Source organism: Budorcas taxicolor, chromosome 1 (genome assembly GCF_023091745.1).
Source record: "Budorcas taxicolor isolate Tak-1 chromosome 1, Takin1.1, whole genome shotgun sequence".
In the NCBI taxonomy this organism is placed as follows: Eukaryota; Metazoa; Chordata; class Mammalia; order Artiodactyla; family Bovidae; genus Budorcas; species Budorcas taxicolor.
Window position 1 is genome coordinate 189,419,741 of NC_068910.1, and position 22,335 is coordinate 189,442,075.

At 40.0% G+C, this 22,335-nt stretch overlaps 1 protein-coding gene across 1 annotated transcript in view; it reads left to right on the forward strand.

Annotated features, from left to right (window-relative positions):
• Nucleotides 1-22,335, forward strand: part of SLC9A9 (solute carrier family 9 member A9) — a 648,823-nt gene that overhangs the window by 324,729 nt on the left and 301,759 nt on the right. Inside the window, exon 9 of the mRNA XM_052640419.1 lies at nucleotides 15,967-16,055. Coding sequence (XP_052496379.1) covers nucleotides 15,967-16,055 — 89 coding nt within the window. The remainder of the gene's footprint in view (nucleotides 1-15,966; nucleotides 16,056-22,335) is intronic.

A 22,335-nucleotide genomic window follows, 5' to 3' on the forward strand; every position in this document is an offset into this window, starting at 1 on the left:
TAATAGATCCATTTCTCATTCCCCTCCCCCATTTTTAAGAGCTTCTTTGCTATACTCACATGTTTATATTCCAGAATCACTTGAAAATAACATTATGTTTCAAGCAGAAAATAACTTTAGGACTATGGTTAGGGTTGTATTAAATTTTTAGTTTAATTTGAGGAGGAGTGACGTTTTTACAATGTTGAGTCTTCCCACAGAGGAATACGTTATGTCTCTCCATTTATTCAAGTCATCTTTTATGGCCCTTAGTAAATTTTTATAGTTGTCTTCGCATTAGACCTACAAATTCCTTGTTAAGTACTTTTTAAGCTATTGTATATTTTGGCATACTATGATGAATGGAAACTTCTTCTGTGATAGTTTCTGCATGGCTATCGTTTGTTCATGTGCATCTAGACCTCACTCTGCTATTTGATTTACTATCTGCAGTTCTGAAATATAGAACCAGAGCTGATGTGCAGAATTAGGATTGATGGGCCAAAGTTATATTAGACTATCAGGTTCATGAGAGCTATATCAGCACCAGCAGTGTGGCTGAAGCATTCTAGGCAGTCAATATCTTTTGAGCAATGAAATGAATGATTTTAGGCCAACAAAAGGAAAAATTTCTAAAATATGAATAACAGGCTGTGTCTAAGTTAGGGACAGCCTTATCCCTGATAATAGTCTTTTCTTTTTGTATATTATTTATTTGTGGCTGCACTGGGTGCATTGCTGCACACAGCTTTCTCTAGTTGTGGGGAGCAAGGGTTTCTCTCTGTTGCAGTGCACAGGTTTCTCGTTTCTCTGGGTGCACGAGCTTCAGTAGTTGTGGTCCATGAGGTCTAGAGCACGGGCTCAGTAGTTATAGCACATGGGCTTAGTTGCTTCACAACATCTGGAATCTTCCCAGAGCAGGGATCAAACTCGTGTCCACTACGTGGGCAGGCCGATTCTTATCCACTCTACAACCAGGGAAGTCCCTAATAACATTCTTATGGATTCTTTATGACCACTGGTCAAGGTATTTCAGAGCAGTTTTATACATCAACTAAAGAGTGTATCATAAATTACATTAAGCTGCAATTTCATTTCTCTAACTCTTAACTGAAAATGGAGGCATGTAGACCCAGGGAAACAAGAGCCTAGTCTACAAGAATATGGTGGGCATATGTTGGCTTTGGCTACCCAGCACCCATCCTCACTTTCACTGGTAGTAGCATCCTGATGTTACTGAGGGAACTACCCTTTCTCCATCAGATACCATCTTGTTAACCAAGGTACCCCATTCTCACCTGTCAAAGAGAAAAGGGGCATCTGAAGCAAGGTCACCCAGACGCTCCTTCCTGGGGGTGCAGACCTTTAGGAGGAAGTTAGAAGGATGTGTAACTGTTGGCACCTGGACTTTCCAACTGCAAAACCTTGTTGGGAACCTCTATTCCTGCCACAGATCCCTGGAGCTGCCTTTATGCTTCTCCCCTCCAATAAATTCCCTCTGATCACAGTTGCCAGAATGAGTTTTCACTGCTTGCAAATAGAGAAATCTAAATAGTACAAGGGAAGGAATAATCCATGAGGGTATTTCAACAAAAGCTGTGTAACTTGGTGACAGTTCAGAAGGGGAAAGAGCCTCAAGGACAGCGCAGCCTCTAGGCTTAGATGCTTGGACTATCTTATGCCAGGTGCATGCTGATATACAAACAAAAGAAATCAAGCTCACAAAGACAGTTTTCACAGTGTCCATTATTCTTTTTGAATTCATCTCCTTGTAAGATTCATTATGAACACTTCAGTGGGAGTGGAGCTCGCTCATTACCACAATTTTCTGCTTTCACTTTCAGTTGTTATTAATTTGATGATGATCATTTGATTTATTTTGATCATCTTTTGCTTCAAGGGCCAAATTTGCAGCCGCCTCATCTCAGTCTCTTGGAAATTGCACCTGCAAGCGTTCAGTCGTCACATAGAAGAACTTAGTTTTATGGAAACAAGTAGCTTTTAGACATGCAAATGAAGGTTGGCATTTCTATTACCCAGAGGTCTGATACTCTGCTATTGGAAATATACAAGCGCAGTCTGAGAAACGTTTTATGTAGGAAGACTAGGCAGAGTGTCAAATGCTAGTGAGAAGTCTTTCTAGACAATGAGGGTGTGTAGATAGAAATGGAATTTAAGGAGTCCTCACAAGCCACAAGCTGGGACAGCAGAGAAGGAAGAGAACGTATGTACAAGTGTCTGCCCTGATTACAAAATCAGCCACTGAGGGGTCTCAGATTTCTAACTCTTCTGCTAGTTTCCTGAAGGATTGGAAGAAGTCACCCTATTAATTGGTATCTCAGTTTTCTTTATTGCAGAGGTAAAAGGATTTTATCATTTTGTAGTGGAAGGACATTGCACACACACACACAGAATGTGGCTTTTGTGTAAATACAGAACCCATGGTACCCTCTCTATGAGGTACCTGGTACATATGCAGACCTAAATTCTGATCAAGTAGAATTTTTCTTGGCCAAGTTTTTAAAAGTCGTTAGGTTACTGAGTCATTATTTTAAATTGAATATTGGAAATAATTCAGCAGTATTATTTATAGCATAATCTCCGGTGGAATTGAATCCTGTCATAGAAGCCACTTTTCAGTTTATAAAGATAACCAAAAAGCACAGCTGGACAGGTTGTTTGAAAATTCATTTTTACAATCTGTTTCCCAGCTGAGACTTTGGGGGTCAGGTTTTTGCCAGAAGCAAACTTTCAGGGACTGTCATTAAACAGTCGAAGGGTAAGATTTCTAATGGCAACATTGACACTGCGTCTAATGATTTCTCTCCTTCCAGGCACTGCTGTAATAAAGGCAGCTTCCATTTTTAGGTTCCTGGGGCATATTTTATGTCTGCTGGAAGTGAAGAGGGAGGAGGGAGGCGGTTGGCATTCCTCACTTTCTCGTATAGAAATTTAAACAGTATAACCCATTATTTACTCAGTTTAGGATGGTTTCCATCTAAGAAAATAAACATAAAAAAATCTGAAAGAAAGAGAAAACAGCCCTGATTACTAACCATTGCTATTGGGCTTCATAGTCTTGTTCTAGAGAGTAAAAGACTCTAAAAAATTTTTTTTGAACATAGAAGGGTAAAAACAAGTGACACCCTGGCCCATTCACTAAGGAATTGACCAAGATGTCTGCAAGAGAGAACTCAGCACACACAAGCATCAGAGACAACAGAAAAAGTTAATTCATTCCAATCCCATCACCGAGGTTTGTTCTCCCATTGGTTTCAAATGACAAGGGCCTAATTACATTGTCGTGATAAGGAAAAGCTGACACTCAGGTCCTGCTTATCTGTCAGGTCAGCTCTTGAAAAGCTTTTGTAGAGTAAGTAGCCAGGAAAAGCGGAACCTGGGAAAGTCTTTTTTCTTTTTTTTTGTAATAGACAAGGAGGGAAGATTTCCAAATGAAATGACTATTACTGGGCATGTTGCAGCTTTACTTGATCTGAGTAAGTAAGCTGGCTCATTACGTCTCATCTCCATCATCTCTCAGCTTGGCGAAAGCTTGTCTGAAACTCTCAAGAAGGCTCCTAGTTCAGAGGTGAATGTGTTCCATTTGTCCATGTGTCCACTGAACACATTGCATGACTGGATGGGAAATACATTTCTAGATCTCAGTAAATAAATCCCCGGGAGACAACTTAGTTTGCCTTGTTTCTCAAATCAAGTCTGGCCAGTTTTAGCTTCTAAATACATGTCATTGGCTGACACCTCAGCTTCAAACTGTTTTTGCTTTCAAATTTCAATATTGACAGGACCATAGGAGTCCAACTTATTAGCCAACAATTCAACAATAAATGAGGTGCATTGAGTGTTTTCCAAGCCAAAAAATAAAGCCAGAGGCTCAAACTATATATTTTTAGGCATTCAAGCTGCAGCAAAAGACACCCAAAATTCTCAAGGGGGTTTGTTAACCAGCTCCCTGAACTGAGGGTGAACACTCAATGGCACCATCTCAATAAACACAGGTGTGAAGTATATCTCCTCGCATAATAACTCATTAACTCACACCTGCACTTTCTTGAACCAAATAGCTCCTGGTTTCAATATGCCAACGACCTTGCACATGTAACTTGAATAGTGAACAAATTTACCTCTGTTTTCTCCACTGTAAATATTTTCCGTCATTATTTAACATCTCCTCATGGTGCCAGCAGGCATAGGGGAAAGAGAAACCTCTTTCTCTGTTGCCCATGTTCTGCCCAAGCATGTAGAAATTTGTCTGAAGATAGATGGCACAAATAATTAACATACAGGTGAAGGAGAAAGAGGAGTCAAGGATACTGGGAATTATATCAAATGGATCAATGGCTCATTTCAGCAAAATGGGGTATATACGTGAATGAATACATGTCGTAGAGGGAGACACAAAAATTAGTTCATTCAAAAATCTGGACTCTATGCAAGTGCGGAACCTCCGCACGTAAAGGCCATTGAGTGTGGACACCTGGAACAAGGCTGATTACTGGAGCCTTAGGTGACACTGGCATGTACATGTATTAGCTGACTGCAAGGAAATGAAATCTAAAAAGCAGTAAGCCTGACAACACTGCATTTAAGGTGGAAAGTCAGGGATCTAAGTAAAAGGGTGTTTTTCTTCACTCTGGACCTCAAATTAATTTGCCTAAGTACTCACTACTACATTGTTGAAGGAATTTTTGTTTGTTTTAAATGGAAATTTATAAACCTTGCAACATGGACAGAAAGTAATCTTGAATGCATTGGAGGATCTAGAAATAAGAACGTAGATTTGTGCTGTTTTCTATATTGATATTCTCATATCACATAGACTCATGTTTCATCTGCCAATTGTAGCATTGCCCAATATGGTGAATTAGACCGTAAATTGTACTCTTGGCAAACTTGGAATCCTTCATATTCCCTAAAGGAGATTTCCATCTTGTTAAATCTTTGACTTTTCAGTTCCAAGTTCATGTTCAGCAGTGGTGTAGGAAAACTGTCAGAAATGTCTCTTTTTACTAAATCAAAACTAAATAAAAGCATGGCATGGAAAAATAGCCCATCAACTTAAAACCCCTCAGAGTGCCATCTGAGAGCAAGTCAGAGTTTTTTCTTTCTCACTTGTTCACTTTCTGTGTTCTGATGATATAATCAATATTTCCTATCCAAAAACGCAATATTCTCCAGTCTTAGAAACCCCTCAAGTCTTCATTTAATGTCAAAGAAAATCATGCTCCATGTGACAGATGTTTATTTTTCAGCTTCTGTATCTGAAGGCTTCATCAACTTTTAATGAGAAAAGAACTACTGAATAATGTTATCAGCAGCAGAGACTATATGGGTGACAATAGTCTTGAATAAGAAGATTTAAATATTAGAAGAAAATAGACTCTGCCACTAATAAATCCAGATAAATGTCTATTTGTATGTGAGGATCTAAAATAATTTCTCCTGCTTTTTCTTTTTAGAGCAGATAAATATTTCTTGAAATAGAGATTTATTCCTTTGACAGACCTGCCTTTGAGTGCCTGGTGTCTGATGGGTACTGTTATAGGGTTGGGGCAATGCAAAGAGGGGCATGATAGACCCAGCCTTTGAGGAGGTCTAGGTCAAGAAGGGACACTGGTAATTTAGTTGTCAGGAAGTCCATTGGAAGCTGTGGTGGCCCCATGTAATTCTTCAGTTCCATATACAGTAAGTCCCCTACATACAGACCTTCAAGTTTCAAGCTTTCAAAGATGCAAACGTGTTCATAGGTCCAATCATGTAAGTTAGTTCAGGTACCTGGCATGCATTGTCACATGTACACATCCTTGTGCTTTTCTGTACTTTACTGTCTGGTACTATATAGGGTACAATGGTACCATATCTTTATTTCAAGCCCATGATGTCCAGAAGCAAGTATAAAAGCAGCAATGATGTAGCTGGTACTACTGGGCTTTTCAGGGTACTGTACTTTAAGATTAAAAATGTTTGCTTTATTTTTTGTGCTTGCTTATGTATTATTTGTGTGGAAAGTATTAGAAACTTATTACAGTACAATATTATACAGCCAGTTGTATTAGTTGGGTACCTAGGCTAACTTCGTTGGACTTATGAACAAACTGGGCTTATGAATGCACTCTCACAACGGGACTAATTTGTGTTTGGGAATTTCCGTATGCAGTCCTTGAAGCAAATGTAAAAACAACTCAAGTCATAGACATTTAAGATGGGAAAGTGCTTAGAGATCATCTAGAGCAGTATTTACAGAATTTCTTGATCTTACCCACTCCAGTGTTCCGGCCTGGAGAATTCCATGGTCACAAGGAGTTGGACACAAATGAGCGACTCTCACTTTCATTTACTTTCTTGATCCTTATTGGAAAAAAAAAAAGATAGTTTTATCATGCACTTATCTGCACACAGCATATTTTTGTCCACAAGGGTACTTATATAGTTTAAAATACACAGACGTGGGAGGGGGGTTCAGGATGGGGAACACATGTACACCCATGGCTGATTCATGTCAATGTATGGCAGAAACCACTACAATATTGTAAAGTAATTAGCCTCTAATTAAAATAAATAAATTAATTTTAAAAAATACAATACAGAGACGTTCTAATTAGTAGTTATGAAGTTATATTTTCTTCTAACTTTCTGTGGGTTTCTTGTATACCCAAATTTAAAGAACACTAATGCAGACCATCTTTTTTTAATTCACTGAAGCGAAAACAATGGACTAGGCAATGAATTTGAATTGCTCTAGTCATTCAGCTAGTTAGGTATCTGGACTATGCCAAGTAGATCCCAGGTCTCCTGGCACCAATTGTAGTACATTTTCTCTGACATAATTTGCAACGACACAATGAACCCTCATCTCATGTAAACATATGTTTGTACATACATGTGTGTGTGTATGTATATAACACTAATGCTCCCTGAGAGAGTCCAAAAGAGGGACTCACAGAAAACAGTGTAAACGGTGTTCTGTTAACCAAAAGGAATTAATTGTCCTCTCAAAACTGATCTCTCTAGAAAGAACTTACTTGCCAGCAGAATCATCATTCTTCCCAAAGAATTATGGACCTCCTCCTGCTGTTTCCTAAACTTCTTTGCTTGCCAGTAATTTGAATTTAACTGTGTACCTCTTTGTGGTTTCTCAAACAGCTCTTTTAGTTACTGTCATAAAGTATTGGTTCTAGTCCTTGCTCAAAATTGAGCAGAAATGAGTCCTTGCAGACAGCTCTTCAGGGATCTTGCCCACCACTGAAAGCTCACTATGCAAACTGAAAGGCAATTTTGAGCACACGCATGAGTCAGAAACTCTTATCATTATTTTCTCTAAGTCATTTCTTGATTTCTTTCAGAGCTCCTTATTTTAGTTCTCAGATATTTTGAGCATGATCCACTCCCCATGGACCTGGATGTATGTGCTTAGTTCTATTTGTCATTGCCACGGGATCCCATAAATACAAGTTGAAACCAAGACTTTGGACATGCAACCCAGCAGTTGCATTAAGGACCACTTGTTTTTCAGAAAAGATGGAAACAGAATGATCAGATTTTACATCTGCTGGGAAAGAAAATGAAGTAATGTTTTGCCAACAGAAGATTGTCATACTCGATGCTTCATAATTCTATTTTGTGAATACTAGCACTAATAAAACATAGAGAAATGCTTTCATACTTATGATAATTAGCTTGACCATTTTTAAAAAGTATTTATTTACTTGGCTGTGTCAGGTCTTAGTTTTAGGACGGGGATCCTTTGCTGTGGCGCAGACTCTAGTGGTGCACAGGCCTCGCTTTTCCGCAGCTTGTGGGATCCTAGTTCATTGACCAGGAACTGTACTCATGTTCCCTGTACTGCAAGGCAAATTCTTAACCACTGGACCGACCACCAGGGAAGTCCCTACCTTGACCATTTTAAACACAGAACATATTAATTGTTTCTTCTAAATTTTGTATTTAGAGAAACTATGATGAATTAATTCAATGTGTATTTATTGCCTAACCTATAACAGAGTCAAACCCAAAGTGTGCAAGTAGGCTGCCTGTTCATGTATAAGCTACACAGTCTCCTAGCTCTCTGCCCTCACATTGAATTCCCTACCTGTGATCCTACACCCTCCCAGATTTTCTTATTCAAGACCTAAATGCCTCTCCATCCTTTAGGAAAACTTTCTTCATCTCTCTTCTACCTTCCCCAGCCCAAAAGAAGTCACTGCCTCCCAGAATTCCTATTTTATTATCACCTACTGCATTCTACCTGCTATTAGATGTTTCTGTGTACATGATGTCTCTGCTAGGAGACATAAAGCTACTTGAGATCTAGGAGTGGGTTAATTCATTCTGGCATTTCCCAACAGATGGATAGCATTTGAATGGATGGAAAGCAAGTACCCAAGCCAACTTGTGGGCTTCCCTGGTATCTCAGTGGTATAGAATCTGCCCTCCAGTGTACATGATGCAGGTTCCATCCCTGGTCAGGAAGATCCCTGGAGAAGGAAATGGCTGCCCACTCCAGTATTCTTGCCTGGGAAATGCCATGGACATGGGATTACAAAAGAGTCAGATACAACTTAGCGAGTAAACAATGACAAGTTAACTTGCAAAAATCCAGTACCTTAACTGTAGTGCTACTGAGAATTGTCTAAATTTGAATTACTAGACTAGAGATCTCTTCAAGAAAATTAGAGATACCAAGGGAACATTTCATGAAAGATGGGCTCAATAAACGACAGAAATGGTATGGGCCTAATAGAAGCAGAAGATATTAAGAAGAGGTGGCAAGAATACACAGGAGAACTACACAAAAAGATCTTCACAACCCAGATAATCACGATGGTATGATCACTCACCTAGAGCCAGACATCCTGGAATGCAAAGTCAAGTGGGTCTTAGGCAGCATCATTACGAACAAAGCTAGTGGAGGTGATGGAATTCCAGTTGAGCTATTTCAAATCCTAAAAGATGATGCTGTGAAAGTGCTGCACTCAATATGCCAGCAAATTTGAAAAACTCAGCAGTGGCCACAGGACTGGAAAAGGTCAGTTTTCATTCCAATCCCAAAGAAAGGTAATGCTAAAGAATGCTCAAATTACTGCACAATTACAGTCATCTCACACACTAGTAAAGTAATGGCCAAAATTCTCCAAGCCAGGCTTCAACAATACACGAACCATGAACTTCCCGATGTTCAAGCTGGATTTAGAAGTACATGAACTGGTTCCAGAAAGACATCTATTTCTGCTTTAGTGACTATGCCAAAGTCTCTGACTGTGTGGATCACTACAAACTGGAAGATTCTTCAAGAGATGAAAATACCAGACCACATGACTTGTCTCCTGAGAAATATGTATGTAGATTAAGAAGCAACAGTTAATACTGGACATGGAACAACAGACTGGTTCCAACTAGGGAAAGGAGTACATGAGGCTATATATTGTCATCCTGCTTATTTAACTTATATGCAGAGTACATCATGAGAAACAGTGGGCTGGATGAAGCACAAGCTTAAATAAAGGTTGCTGGGAGAAATATCTATAACCTCAGATATGCAGATGACACCAACCTTATAGCAGAAAGCCAAGAAGAACTATAGAGCCTTTTGATGAAAGTGAAAGAGGAGAGTGAAAAAGTTAAAGCTCAATATTCAGAAAACTAAGATCACGGCTTCTGGTCCCATGACTTCATGGCAGATAGATGGGGAAACAGTGCAAACAGTGACGGACTTTATTATTTTGGGCTCCAAAATCACTGCAGATGGTGACTGCAACCATGAAATTAAAAGACACTTACTCCTTGGAAGAAAAGTTATGGCCAAACTAGACAGCATATTAAAGAGCAGAGAAATTACTTTGCCAACCAAGGTCTGTCTAGTCAAAGCTGTGGTTTTTCCAGTAATCATGTATGGATGTGTGTGTTGGACTATAAAGAAAGCTGAGTGCTGAAGAATTGATGCTCTTCTCCAACTGTGGTGTTGGAGAAGACTCTTGAGAGTCCCTTGAACTGCGAGGAAATCCAACCAGTTCATCCTAAAGGAAATCAGTCCTGAATATTCATTGGAAGGACTGATGCTGAAGCTGAAACTCCAATACTTTGGCCACCTGATGCGAAAAACTGACTCATTTGAAAAGACCCTGATGCTGGGAAAGATTGAAGGTGAGAGGAGAAGGGGATGAGATGGAGGAGAGGATGAGGTGGTTGGATGGCATCACCGACCCAATGGACATGAGTGTGAGTAAACTCCGCGAGATGGTGATGGACAGTCAGGCCTGGCATGCTGCAGTCCATGGGGTTGCAGAGTCGGACATGAGTGAGCGACTGAACTGAACTGACTGGGTTACTAGGAGTGAGGAGTACATTTCCACCTGCTTCTTGATGCAGGAGATAATGTGGAAGAGAAGGCAACGGACAATGATTAAGGACATAAAACGTGTGAGATGTACTAGATGCTTTCTGTTTCTTCCCCTAGCCACTGGCTGAACAGGAAATATTGTGGCATGTGTTTCTCTGAGTTATTTCTCCTTTTCGTGTCATCCTCCTTTCACCTACTTATAGTAATTGGAGCAAAACTTAATGATTAGGTATTGGTATTTAGGCTACAAATCATTTTAAAATCCATCATATCACTTTATACTCAGAAGAGACCTGTGAGACAGGTGGGCAGGTACTATCCAAATGTGAAAATTGTCTTGGATGGCTGAGCCCTTGGCCAACATCACCCACTGTACATGGGTTGGTCAGAGAACAGCATTCTGGAGCGGATGGACACATGAGGGTCTGAGAGGCATGGGCCACACTGTCACTTTATAACTTTTCATTTACTAACCAAATCTATTATTTTTAGAATGTTCTCTTTGGCTATATTTTTTCATTTTTCTTTATTAAGTTTTTAATTCTCTATCTTTGGGTCCATTTTATGTCTTTTGTCTAGATTCTTGAGGTAAAGAGTCCATTTTTTTCACATTTTTTTTTCTAAATAGGATGCATATAAGACTATAATGTTTCCTCTGAATAACACTTATTTTTACATAAGCTAAAAATTCAACTTTGACTTCATCCTCAAATCCAATTTTGTTTAAGAATACGATTAAAAATCCCTAATGGATACATATATGCAACTATGCTTTTTGTTAATTTCCAGTTTTATAGCATTATGGTCAATGGATATGCTTTGTTTGTTTGTTTGTTTGTTTTGGAGTGGTAAAGAATTTATTGAGCTATTTGATAGTAAAATATATCATCAGTTTTATTCCATGTGAGTAATTTATTTTACATCCCAGTGTTGCTGAGAAATTATGATCTCTTAAATGTTCTTAATGGACAATTGTTCCATGAAGCTAAAATTACTTCATAGAATCCTGTTAATACTATTAATATAAAGTCACAGAAAGAAAAATGGGGAATAAGATATAAAAATATAATTTAAAAACATGTTTTTATAGCTAGCGAAAGTCATTTACAAACTTTGTAAATGAAAAATGAAAAACAAAAAGGCAAATAAAAAACATATTTCTTCTTTGGAGCGACCTTCTAATTATTCCAAGGTGTTAAAAGGGCAATATTGGGGGCAAGTCTCTCTTTTAAGGACCATACACATTCCAGGCCAAAGCGCAGCAAAGGAGAGTTGATACTAATACCAAAGTGTTGGTCAGCAGAGATTTGTCTCAAAGTGGGATGGTAAAAGACCAGTAGCATGGACAGCCGATTTATACAAGGAGTGGTCATACAAATGCAGAATCCTGGGCTTCGAGATTCTGAATCTGCACTCCAAACCTAGGGAAGCAGAATCTGTATTTAACAAGGTTCCCAGATAATCTGAATGTTCATTAATAGTCCAGTGGCATTAGGGTAAAGTTCTGAAACCTCTCTTGCCTAATGCGGACTCTTGGACCACAGTTGACCCCACAGCCAGGTGGGGTCAAGTGGCTTCTGATGTGCCGGGTGGCGAGCAGGATAAGCTGTGAATTAAGCTTATCTGAGAGTGACAAGCAACACAGAGGGGTGAGGAGCAGAGGTAAGAGGAAGGAAAGGAAGCGGGTTCCTCTGAAGTGAGCTGTGTGTGTCGCTTAGACGCAGCCACTGGGGTTCGCCCTTTTCAGAGCTCTCTGACCTGAAAGTTTGTGTTCTAGAGATTTAGAAACATTTTCTGCACAGAGGAGACATCCTGAGTTCATCTTTAAACTTCATAGCTTACTTGAAAAAATTTAGGTTTTTATGATTTGAAGGTACGCTAGTGATATGTTTTAAAATTTTATTTTAGAGTAGCTGTCTGTCTAAATTTGGAAGAATATTTGAAAGTCTCTAAGTTTATCTTGTCTTTACTTTTTGAGAAAGTCAGGCTGCCTGTATTCAAAGTATCTAAATATTTCCTTTAGAACCAGTATTATTGTCTTGACCTGAACTTAAAAACAAACAAAAAAATTAATTGAGATATTAATCCTACTGAATTAATAAAATAGTTTATAAGAAAATGACAGATACACAGAAATGTAGGATATCCAAATTTCTACAACACTTTATGTAAAAAATTCTTTCTATAACAGCTCTGGCAGATGATCATTCATCTCACACATTTCAAATGATAGGGAACTTGTCACACTTCAAGGCAGTCACTCCATTGTAGGACAGTTCTCATATTTTGAAAAATCATGTGATGGAGAATCAGAAAACATATTAGTCCAAGTTAACTTACTCCTATCCCCAAACCACTTGCTCCAATCTAGGGGCTCAAACTAGAAAAAAAATTCCAATCACAGGTCAGATTGAAATAGGCCTGAGCCCAGTCCCCAGGGACTTGGCACAGGATCTCATATGCTGCTGGCATCTCCCATTGTCCCAGTTATAATAAGAGAATAGAGGCTGAATCTTATTTCCAGATGACACACCTTCAGAGAACCATCAAAGTTTAGAATAGAAGGAACTCATAAGAGAGTCCTGGTGAGGGTTCAGTCAGGAAAAGAGGAATCAGCTGGCTATTAACAGAGTTTAATGCAGGAAATTGGATACACAGAAGATAGAGAGCTGCAAAAGTGAAAAGAGGGTCACTGAAGCAACGCACAGGTAGTCACTGCAGGAAGCAAGTCTAACGCCTCAGACAGGAGGAGCAAAGGGAAGAGAATCTAGAAACTCCTAAGAAAGTGTCATGGAGCTGGGACCCAGCCCTCAGAGGACACTGCCTAGCTGTTGCCCCTCCTTCCTCTCGGCTAGGGGCGAGTCCCAGGAGGCTGGTCTGGAAGTGAAGGGAACAAAAAAATGAGAATATCCAGCCAGCTCAGATATATAATCTTCATCATCAGATCTCTATTTCCCTGGGGCATCAGAAATTATATTTTTAGATTGCTTAAGATTACCTTAAAATATTCACAGATGGTCTAAATACAGGCAGAAAAGTACAGGGGCTCTGTGAAATTTTGAATCTCAGCTCTGCCACTTTCAAGGTGATCTTGAGTAAATCACTTTGTTTTCTTGTTACCTGGTGATAAGAATGTTCATTTAGTTATTCAACAAATACATGGAGTACCTACCATGTGCCTGCCATTGCTCTAATGGTTGGGGACCAGTGAATCACTCTGCACTCAATGAGCTTTCCATTGCCATGCAGGAAGGCAGGAAATAAACCAATAAATATATGAAATGTTAGGTGGCAGTAAATAATATTTAAAAAATAGATAAAAGTAGGCAAGTAGAGAATGACAAGAGGGATATTTTTACAGAGTGCACAGTGAAGACCTGTCCAATGATGTAACATCTTCAGGAAAGGAGGGAGGCATGTCAAGGTCTGGAGAAGAACTTTTCAAAGAGCAGGAACTGGACGTGCAGGGTCCTGCAATGGAGCCTGCTTAGCAAATTCAGTGGGTTGAAGACAGACTGTGGCAGAGGCAGCAAGGGAGACAGGGGGCCATGTAGAAAGCTGTTGCTATCATCTAGGCAGAAAATGATGGTGGCTTGGTAGTGGGTGTTAGGTGGAGATGTTGAGAAGTGATTGCATTATGGGTAACTTTGGAAGGACAAGTCAACAACATTGCTGATATACAGAGAGAGGAGAAGTAAAGGTTGTTCTCAGAGTCTGGGCAGCAGGAAGAATGAAGATGTTACTGAGAAGGGAAAGAGAGATGGAAGAGGTGGTAAATCATGAGAAGTCTGTTATGAAATAATAAATCAATGAAATAAATAAGATGATAAAACTAGTGTGTTCCTTGCTTACAATAAGGTTTGGCCAATCTTAGCCCCCTTATCTTTTATTCTTTGTTACCTATTTATGTTTTCAGAATGGATTTGTGAACTATCCACACACCTCTCCCTTTTTACTCACTACTTCTCTGTAGATCAATATACAGTCAAAACATTTCCATGACAGGCAGAGGTCAGCTAAACCTCACCCAGAAAAACCTCTGACAGACTGCAGAATCAGCAGAGATAGATACATTTCATTTTCAAATAAAGAAAGAAAAATATCTGATGCCAAAACAACATGCATGGCAATCCTCCTAGTTCCTCAAAGTCCTTGAAATACTTCAGTACCTAAAAGTTTCTCTGGCACTGCTTGTTTTTTAATAGAAATTCTGTGAAGAGTGAAATGTAATATTTCATAGGCATTTTTCTTTGAATTTCTGAAGAGAGACTAGAAAACTGAAGTTACCCAAAAAAAAACTATATAAATGCTTACTGCATGTAAATCTCTTGGCAAAATTTCCTAGTTGTTTTTGTCTAAAATTTTGAAGCATAATATTAAAAGGAAATAAGTGATGCAAATGTATTAGACAAATATGTCTCAGCGATATTTTATCAAAAGCCAACCCCTCAAATAACAAACATATAAATAGAAGCATACAGTCAACATACAAAAAATATGCTTGGTTCTTTAAAATTCTTTACTGCAGATTCATTTGAAATGTCAGTATTCAGTTCACATATCTCTATACTCTTAAGAATCATCAGCATTTAATTTATGAGTGTTTTTAGGTGGGAAAGATTCTGCTGTTTAAAATTCAGTTCAATCCCCTTAGTTTGAATTGAGGAATACTTACATCTTGTGTTTTTCCCAAAGCCCTCCTATAGAGCCCTCCCAATTTCCCATAATTAATCAAATCTTTAATCCAAGGTAGGATGCAGCCGCCACCCGCCTTCCCCACGCCAGCTTAGGGGCAATAACAGAGACTAGCAGAGCCCGGGGACAAATAACACATTTGTCCCGTGGTTGCTGCTCCTCTGTTCCCCAGGAACAGTGTATGTATGGCTTCTGACTATGTGTGGCTTCATGTAGCATTCGAAGCTGGGTATAATGATAGCTTTTGAAATAAACCCTACAACCAGCCAAAAAGCAGCTGAGGGCCCACTGTGGACAGGGAGCACACAAGAACAGACCAGCTTGCCTCAAGGATTGTGTGCCTTGAATGTGTTCATGAAATTACCCAGCAGTGGAAGGACAAAGCCCCCAGCTTTGCCAAGGAGACACAGAGGCAAACAAGGACCTCTTTCTGTGCTTGGCAAGGAGGAGCATTGGCAGAGGCAACTGAACCCTTGTAGACATCTTAGGTTTATGACTCATGGTTGTTAATACTGAATTGCGGTATGATAGGAACTTCTCAGGCTTCTCAAGGTACACAGTGGAAAGCAAAGTTCTCAACAAATATGCCAGCATTTAAAATGCAGCAAAGTAGTTGGCACTGGCTATGAGAGGCCTGGAACTGACTACACAGTCTTTTGTTCATGGGTTTCCAAGTATAACTTTCCTAACTCATGACCAGAAAATAATTTATCCCCAGGAAGAATCTACTTATTAATACTTTTTTTTTTTTTGGTAAGCTTTAATCCTGTAAGTCCCATGTTTAAAGCAGGAGCAAGGTTTACCCAGGTTTCAGCATTGTAATTATTAGCAGTTTTAACTCTCCTGACACCAAGTCCATTTTCTAACTGGGATAGCCCTGCCGTTTGACTTAGATGGGAAAGAAAATTGGTTTTGACTGGTATGTTTTTAAATTTCAGGGATAGTTGCTGTTCTCTTCTGTGGAGTCACGCAGGCACATTATACCTACAACAACCTGTCGTCGGATTCCAAAATGAGGACTAAACAGGTAAAAGAAGAAACTCACTACAGGCTTTGTCTCTCTTCTCAGTGTAATGATTATGGAGCAATTCTGGCAGTGCACTCAGAAAGAATTTCATTAGCAAGGGAAAAAAGTAAGCTTAAGGCTTCATTATAGGTTGGATATTTATAGATTTTTTTTCTTCCTTCAGGATAACTATTAACAATTCTCTTGGTAAGCAAAAATATAGTTATAATACTCTTTCCCTCCTGAGAAATGTGGAACATAGACTGTCAGTCTTGAAGATGAAAGGCCCACAGTCAGTAATAATTCACAGTCACTTACATCTAAAAGCATTGTAAAGCATGTGAGATTGGGTAGTTATATAGAGAGAAGGAAATGAAGAAGAAGAAAGACAGGAATGTTTGGTCTTTAATTGGGTGCTTTTGCTTCCAAGTAAACTCAACTGCCAGTTGTCGCACAAGCAGAATGTATCTCCCATATGCCAGGAACACATCTGTTTCAATATTTGCACATAAACACTCAAAGATTCCTTTCACCAACATTTGCTGCATAACCACTCTGTGCCAAGCACTGTGCTAAGTACTAGGAATAAAAGGGCAGATAATACATGACCCTGCCTAAAGTGGTTCATTTTCAAGTCTGTTGAGGAGGATCAAGATGTGCAATGAGCAATTAATGATCCACAGTGTGGTAAGTACTGTGATAGAAATATCTGTAAAGGTTGTTTGAGGAAAATTCAGTAGGGCCTCCTCCCACGGTTAGGATTGGGACAGTGAAGAGAAAGTTTCCAGAGATGATAAGCCTGATCTGGAGCTTGCAATGGTGAGGGATGAGAAGGTAGTAAGAAGGACATTTGAGGCCAAGATTGTATTAATCTCATGGACAAAAGTTCTGAAACAGTTGATTGAGCACTTTAAATAGTTCCAGGTGCCTGGTGAATGGGGAAGGGCTGAAGTTATAGTGGAACATAGTATGGTAGAGACCACAGACAGAGCCAGAGACCAGCTTATGGAAGGACTTTCATACCTTATGAAGAAGTTTAGATTTTATCCTAAAGGTAATAAGGAGTGGCTTAAACAACAGAAATTTATTCTTACATCCCAGGTGGCACTGGTGGTAAAGAACCCACCTTCCCATACAGGAGACATGAGAGACACGGGTTCCATCCCTGGGTTGGGAAGCTCCCTTGGAGGAGGGCATGGCAACCCACTCCAGTATTCTTGCCTGGAGAATCCCATGGACAGAGGAGCCGCGCAATCTATGGTCCATAGCATCACAAAGAGTCAGACATGACTGAAGTGACTTAGCACACAGCACATGGCTCTGGAGGCTAGAAGTCTGAGATGAAAGCATAGGCAGGATTAGTTCCTTCTAAAGTTTGTGAGGAAGAACCTGTTCTAGTTCTCAGTTTTGACCTTCTGGTGATTTTCTGACAAACTTTAGTGTTCTTTGGCCTGTAGAGACGTCATCCTAATCTCTGCCTTCATGTTCACATGACAGTCTCCCTATGAGCCTGTCTGTCTCTAAATTACCCGTTTTTTTTTATAAGGATACCAGTCATATTAGAATAGGGACCCATCCTACTCCAGTATTACCTCATCTTGGCTTAACCAATTACATTTTTTAATGACCCTATTTCCAAAATCGTCAGATTTGGAGGTACTGGGTGTTAGGAATTCAACATGTGAATTTGGGAAAACATCACTAACAGAAGTCATTGACATATCTTAGGTAGAGTAGTTTTAGGATAATTGAAGTTTCATTTTAGAAATATCACTGTGACAGGCAGGGAGAGTGTGGATCAAGTGACACTTGTATCAGCTAGCTTTTGCTGTGTAACAGGCATCCCAGTGACATTCAACAATACACATTTATTTATCTTGCATTTACAGGGTTCAGCTCTTTTCACTGGGTTAATCTGGTTGGCTCTACTTGTCTTAACTGGGCGGATTCATTGCATTTGGTGGGGCTCTATTCTAGAGTAGGCTTGGCTGGTGCACCGTAGCCAGTCATACATGTCTATCATTCTTCTCCTGGCAGAAGAACAAACCCCAGTGTACAAGACTATTTCAAGCCTTTACTTGCATCACATTTCCTAAATATCCTATAGACAAAGGAAATCATGTAGCTGAGCCCAGGGTCAAAAGGCCCACAGTGGAGAGCACTGTAAAGTTACATGACAAGGATCATAGATATAGAAAATGTATAAAATGGGACCAAATGATTGCAATCTGTCCCCAGATGCAAATGGAGGTAAAGAGGTTCCCATACTAAGTCTAATGATGCTGAGAACATCTGAGATGATATTGGGGCAGTGGGAGTGGAAAAGGCCAAAAAGACATCTCAGCAAATGTATAATTGGCTGGGAATTCCCAACCAGTTTTCAAAGACTTACCTTCAAGTTCTGTAAAATGGCTATTGTTTTCATTCTCTTTGTCATGTCCCAAGCTCAGCTGGACCTGAACCCAGCCCCCACCCACCCAGGGACTCTACAAGGTCACCCTTACCTCTCTGCTCATCAGAAGACTCAGAAGATACAATTGCAGAAATTTTAAGGACCCCCAATTTTTAAAATTGAACACAAAAATTATACCAATACCTAGAAATGTCTAATATATAGCCTTCCATCTAGGATCCTTTTAATTATGGAGACAACTAGCATTCTCTAGAGTTTAAAGGGCAATCTCTTGAGCTGGTTTTTCCTGACCTCATATGGTTCTCTGAACATTTGTATTCTGGGCAACTGAACTCTGTTTAGGCGCTTGCACTTTCAAGTCACACTGCTCAGCGGAACTTCAAAGATAACTCATCTCATGGCGAGTCAGCAGCCCAGCACCTAGGGGAGACAAAGCCAAAATCAGTGCCCCACAGCCTTCTGTTCTCTTCTGAGTGGCTTGACAAGCACTCCCTGATGGGCTGCCAGCATCCTTTTTTATAGCAGTTTCCTTTAGGGAAGGAGATTTTTGAAAGTTCATTCTGCAACATCCACATAGTTCCATCCCTCCATCTTTGTTCCCCCCATCACCTTCTTTCCTAGGTGCCTGGTTCGTTGTAGGAGCTTGATGAATGCTAATTCCCTTTCCCTCCCTTCTCGTACCTTTCTCACTTCTTTTATTCCAGGAACTCTCACTTTCTATTTATTTTTTCTCTCAATATATGCATATGTAGCATGTGTGCATATTCGTACATGAATATATATGCATGCATCTACACGCATATTCCCCAATCAAGTACATAGAGTCTGGGGTCCCCATTTTTTTAAAAAATGAGATTGAGCCCTTTAATTAACTTCACAGATCAGAAGTTCTTGGCCACATCTGCACCAACGTAGCAAGCAAAATTTAAACTCCATGTGGGAAACCAATTACAAATTGTAAAGAAAAGCTGAAGCAGATATTATAGAGGTAGGCACTGTTTCCTTTCTGAAAGGGGCAAAGGTTTAGAAGGTATTAAATGACATGGTTACAGAATACATTATCTTCCTTTGCATCTCCCTGAGTTGTGTTTATTATCAGTGGGTAAAGTGGCCCCTTTGCCTCCATCCCCAGGACTGTTTAATGGGAGTGAAGGAAGTCAATTAATGCGTCTAGGGGAAACCTCTGCAAATCAACTTTGTGTTATAAAATCCTTAGGTAATATAATTTACAAAGGAATTTTATTCATGGACTGTGCCTATACCAGCTAATCAAACAGCTACAACTGGAGACAAAGACTTTTGAGAATTAATATATCCTTTATAGCTTCAAAAATTAGAGTGCCTTTTTTAAAATGCAGTTTTACATTAAAATATGTTTTGTACTTGATAATGACCATCTAGATTCCAGTGAATTGCTTTTCACTCCAGTCCATGAACATGTAACATCCCTGTATGTTTAGGCATAAAGCAGCTTAATAGAGACACTCTGGTGCTGCTGCTCACCATGAGGATTTTTCACAGCAAAGCATTTGGGGAAAGAGTATATGAACACTGGTGGCAGTTTTCCTGGACTCAGATTGGTTTGCTTATTTCAGGGTGTGCACATCTAGCCCTAAAGACAGATACACACTGACTCTTGACCTAGAAACTGAGAACCTTCAGAGATATTTGATATAGATATCAGCACATGGCACTCTGTAAGCTGAGAGATTTCACCCTGAACCATCCAGAAAACTGCCAACACATCCCCTGACCCCACTCACACAAGTCTCAGCCTACCTCTCAACCTCTTCCTCCCTCATACCCTCAACCCACTAGCCAGGCCTGGGGGCTGGTAATCTGGGCCAGACCCCAGGGTGTTTCCATCAGCTGTCTCTTCCTTGCTTGAGGCTTACTTGCAAAACCATGTAGTTCTCTTTTTTTTTTTTTTTGCAGATTAAAGGGTATCCTTTAATTTTCCCCCCAACTTCCTATAAGGTTTTGGATTTTTTCAAAATTTGTTTTTCAAGTATAATTGATTTGCAGCGTTGTGTTAATTTCTGCTCAAAGTAATTCAGTTATACATACATATACATTCTTTTTCATATTCTTTTCCACTCTGGTTTATCACAAGTCTACCATCCCTTTTAACTAGAAATTCTCCTTCCCTTCCTGCAGTTTTCACCTAAAAATTACTCCCAACAGATACACATGAGCATATAATATAAAGTTAAATAATTAACATCTGTGGTGCATCTATGGGCTTCCCAGATGGCACAGTGGTAAAGAATTTGTCTGCCAAAGCAGCAGATGCAGGAGACTCAGTTTTGATCCATGGGTCAGGAAGATCCCTTGGAGGAGGAGATGGCAACCCACTCCAAGATATTCTTGCCTGGAGAATCCCATGGACAGAGGAGCCTGGCAGGCTACAGTCCACGTGGTCTCAAAGAGTTGGACACAACTGAGAAACATGATGCATTAACAGATACAAAGTGAAAGTGTTAGTTGCTCAGTCCTGTCAGACACTTTGCAACCCCATAGCTGAAGCCTGCCAGGTTCCTCTGTCCATGGAATTCTCCAGGCAAGAATACTGGAGTGGATAGCCATTCCCTTCTCCAGGAGATCTTCCTGACCCAAGGATCAAAACTTAAGTCTCCTGCATTGCAAGCAGATTCTTCACCATCTGAGCCATCTGGGAAGCCCAACAGGTAAAAAAAAAGTACTTATTTAATTTTTACTTACTTCTTTACCTAAGAGGTGGCTCTTCTTATTATCACTGAATACCTTCATTCATTCATCTAATATTTTTTAAGAGCCTATTTTGTGCCAGCCACTCTTCAAGATGCTGGGATACAAGAGTGGATAAAAAAGAACTGCTAGTAGAGGAGCTTTAGAATAATCAAAATAAATAACCAAAGTTTACAATGCATTCATGGTCAGTTACAAGGCAATAATAAAGCAAGAAAGGGAGGAAGGACTGTGTGTCTGGGAAGGCAGTGTTGCTATTTTAAACACTGTGGCCAAGGAAGGCCTCAAAAAGAAGATGATCCTTGAAAGAAAGAAAAGAGGGAACTATGTGGATAAAACTGGGGACCACATACACAACGGCACCCTGGGACAGAGTGACCACTGTGGCTGAGGTGGAGTGTTGTTGTTGTGTTAGTCACGTCAGTCGTGTCCAAATCTTTGTGACCCCATGGACTGTAGCCTGCCAGGCTCCTCTGTCCATGGGATTCTCCAGGCAAGAATACTGGAGTGGGTTGCCATGCCCTTTTCCAGATTAAAAGACTGGTTCCTCATTATTCCCAAAAGGAAATAGAACATGGAGAACTAAGGGACTTCAGCTCTTTTATACTTGGCAACCCAGAGGTGGAGTGTACCAGGTATGTAAGACAACATCAGAGCACGTCTTAGGGAGCGTGAACGAGGTGAGAAAACATCAGAGGTTTTTAAGTTCAAGCATGGAGTGATATGACTTAAATTTTTAAAAAAGGAAGGTGCCATGTGTTAGCTAGGAAGGCTGCAAAGTGGCAACATTTGAAGGCAACTGAGAATCAAGGATAGGTTTGTTATATTTGAGATGTATCAGTTCAGTTTAGTCGCTCAGTCATGTCCGACTCTTTGCGACCCCATGAACTGCAGCACGCCAGACCTCCCTGTCCATCACCAACTCCCGAAGTCCACCCAAACTCATGTCCATCGAGTCGGTGATGCCATCCAGCCATCTCATCCTCTGTCGTACCCTTTTCCTCCTGCCCCCAACCCCTCCCAGCATCAGAGTCTTTTCCAGTGAGTCAACTCTTTGCCTGAGGTGGCCACAGTATTGGAGTTTCAGCTTCAGAATCATTCCTTCCAAAGAACACCCAGGACTGATCTCCTTTAGAATGGACTGGTTGGATCTCCTTGCAG